Here is a 2,087-nt window from a genome sequence, read left to right on the forward strand (position 1 = left end):
GAAAGAATGGCAGTGGTGCCATTCTGAAGGCCTCCCATCACTTTGTGGGGAGCATGGCACCACTGCCATTCTCCCTTACACCCAAGGAATGGCAGTGGTGCCATTTTCTAGGCCTCCCATCACTTCATGTGGAGAATGGCACCACTACCATTCCCCCTTACATTCTAGGAAGAATGGCAATGGTGCCATTCTGAAGGCCTCCCATCACTTCGTGGGGAGAATGGCACCACTGCCATTCTCCCTTACACTCAAGGCCTCCCATGACTCACCTTAAAGGGGAGAATGGCACCACTGCCATTCAGCCTTACATTAAAGGAAGAATGGCACCACTGTTGTTCCCCTTACATTCAAGGCCATCACCTGACAAGGGAGAATGACACCACTACCGTTCTCAAGGCCTCACTTCCCAACTTCTAAAGGGGTAGAATGGCACCACTGCCTTTCCCCTTACTTTCAGGGAGGAATGGCAGTGGCTACCATTCTCAAGTCCTCCCATTACCTTGAAGGGAAAACTGGCACGACTACCATTCTCCCTTACATTCAAGGAAGAATGGAAGTGGTGCCATTCTCCCTTACATTCTAGGAAGAATGGTAGTGATGTCATTCTCAGGGCCTCCCATCACTTCATGGGGCGAATGGCACCACGGCCATTCTCCCTTACATTTTAGGAAGAATGGCAGTGGTGCCATTCTCAAGGCCTCCCATCACTTCATGGGGAGAATGGCACCACTACCATTCCTCCTTACATTCTAGGAAGAATGGTAGTGGTGCCATTCTCAAGGCCTCCCATCACTTTGTGGTGGGGAGAATGACACCATTGCCATTCTACCTTACACTCAAGGAAAGGTATCTACATAATTTTGGTTTTTGTTGGGCTATGGCAGACAACCAAAGGCCAACCTTGTGGCCGTGTGAACAAGCCAAGTTGGGTAAACATAATGCTTTCATGTTTATAATGTTTATAATATGAATTGTCCTTTGGGAAAAACTTGACATTTATTTATTAAAGAAGCCAAGGCATCATATGGTAATGCTACACAAAATTTGGACGTGGTGCTCTGATGATCAAGGGGCGATTTGGGTTTGCCATGCCATTGGTTCAGAAGCCTGCTTCATAGTAGGAGGGGGAGAGGCTAGGGCTAGAGAGAGTGGTAGGGGTAGAAGAAACTGGCTCTCCTGCATAGTAAGGACTTTGTGGGGTAAGTGCAGGAGGAGGTTCTCCCTCGAGAGGTGGCTCCGCCGTGGTAACGTAAGAGGGGAACATGGGGGAGGGTCCCTCTGTGTAGGAAGGTAGTGGGAATTCGTATGGAGGCTCTGCATCATCAAAGCTGTATGATGGTCGCTCTGTGGCAGGATATGGCTCTTCTGCACCATATGCCGGCGTTGTTGGAGGTGGAGATGGTACTGCGGGCGCTACGCCGATTTCAGCGCTGTCTGGTGCAGCTACAATTACGACCTCGGATTGCAGCTGCGTCTGGCTTGAATATATCGCCTCTCCTTCTCCTTTCGCCGTTGTAACTGGCTGCCTTGGCTGTGGAGAGGATATCAAACGACGAGCTGCCTTGGGCTTCAGGGAATCGCATAGACTTGGAAGATAGATACCTGCACACATTAATCACTCATTAATCAGGGTTTGCGCTGCATAATCAAGTGCTGCAGTGATGCAAAGCTGCGGCTTATTAACGTCCAGCGAGATGTATAATTATCAAAAGCATACGAGAGATGAAGGTGGGAGATTAGTGATAATGATGGCGATTAGCACCTTCTCCTGCTGCTAGATTGGTGTAAAGGTCGTTAATGTTAGGGCACTTGCTCCTGCATTCGGAAAAGCATAGCTTTCTGGTGAACTCACGCTCAAGGAGGGCGTCGGTAGATAGGCCAACTGACAGCCTTTGCAGCCCACATGTGTTGATGCAATCGTCTGTCTCTATCCATTCCATTGGCCTCTCGGCCATGATTATCGATGTCTGATGACCGCACACGGAACGTATTATGGCAAATCAAACACATCAATTCCAGATTAATCTGCTCTCTTTTTTTTGAGCGATATATCGCTAGCTGAGAGTAAAAATTCACTTAGCACTTGG

General features: G+C 48.6%; 1 protein-coding gene across 2 annotated transcripts in view; it reads right to left on the reverse strand.

Annotated features, from left to right (window-relative positions):
* Positions 1-925: 925 nt before the first annotated feature.
* The window catches only part of LOC147616089 (uncharacterized), a 4,988-nt gene continuing 3,826 nt past the window's right edge, over positions 926-2,087 (reverse strand). For both annotated transcript variants that reach the window (XM_086778080.1, XM_086778078.1), the window contains exons 4-5: positions 1,763-1,967; positions 926-1,602 (exon numbers count right to left, since the gene is read on the reverse strand). In XM_086778080.1, coding sequence (XP_086634206.1) covers positions 1,100-1,602; positions 1,763-1,967 — 708 coding nt within the window. In that variant the 3' untranslated portion in view covers positions 926-1,099. The remainder of the gene's footprint in view (positions 1,603-1,762; positions 1,968-2,087) is intronic.

Source organism: Cibotium barometz, chromosome 39 (assembly GCF_041138505.1).
Source record: "Cibotium barometz isolate CiBa-2024 chromosome 39, ASM4113850v1, whole genome shotgun sequence".
Taxonomy (NCBI): Eukaryota; Viridiplantae; Streptophyta; class Polypodiopsida; order Cyatheales; family Cibotiaceae; genus Cibotium; species Cibotium barometz.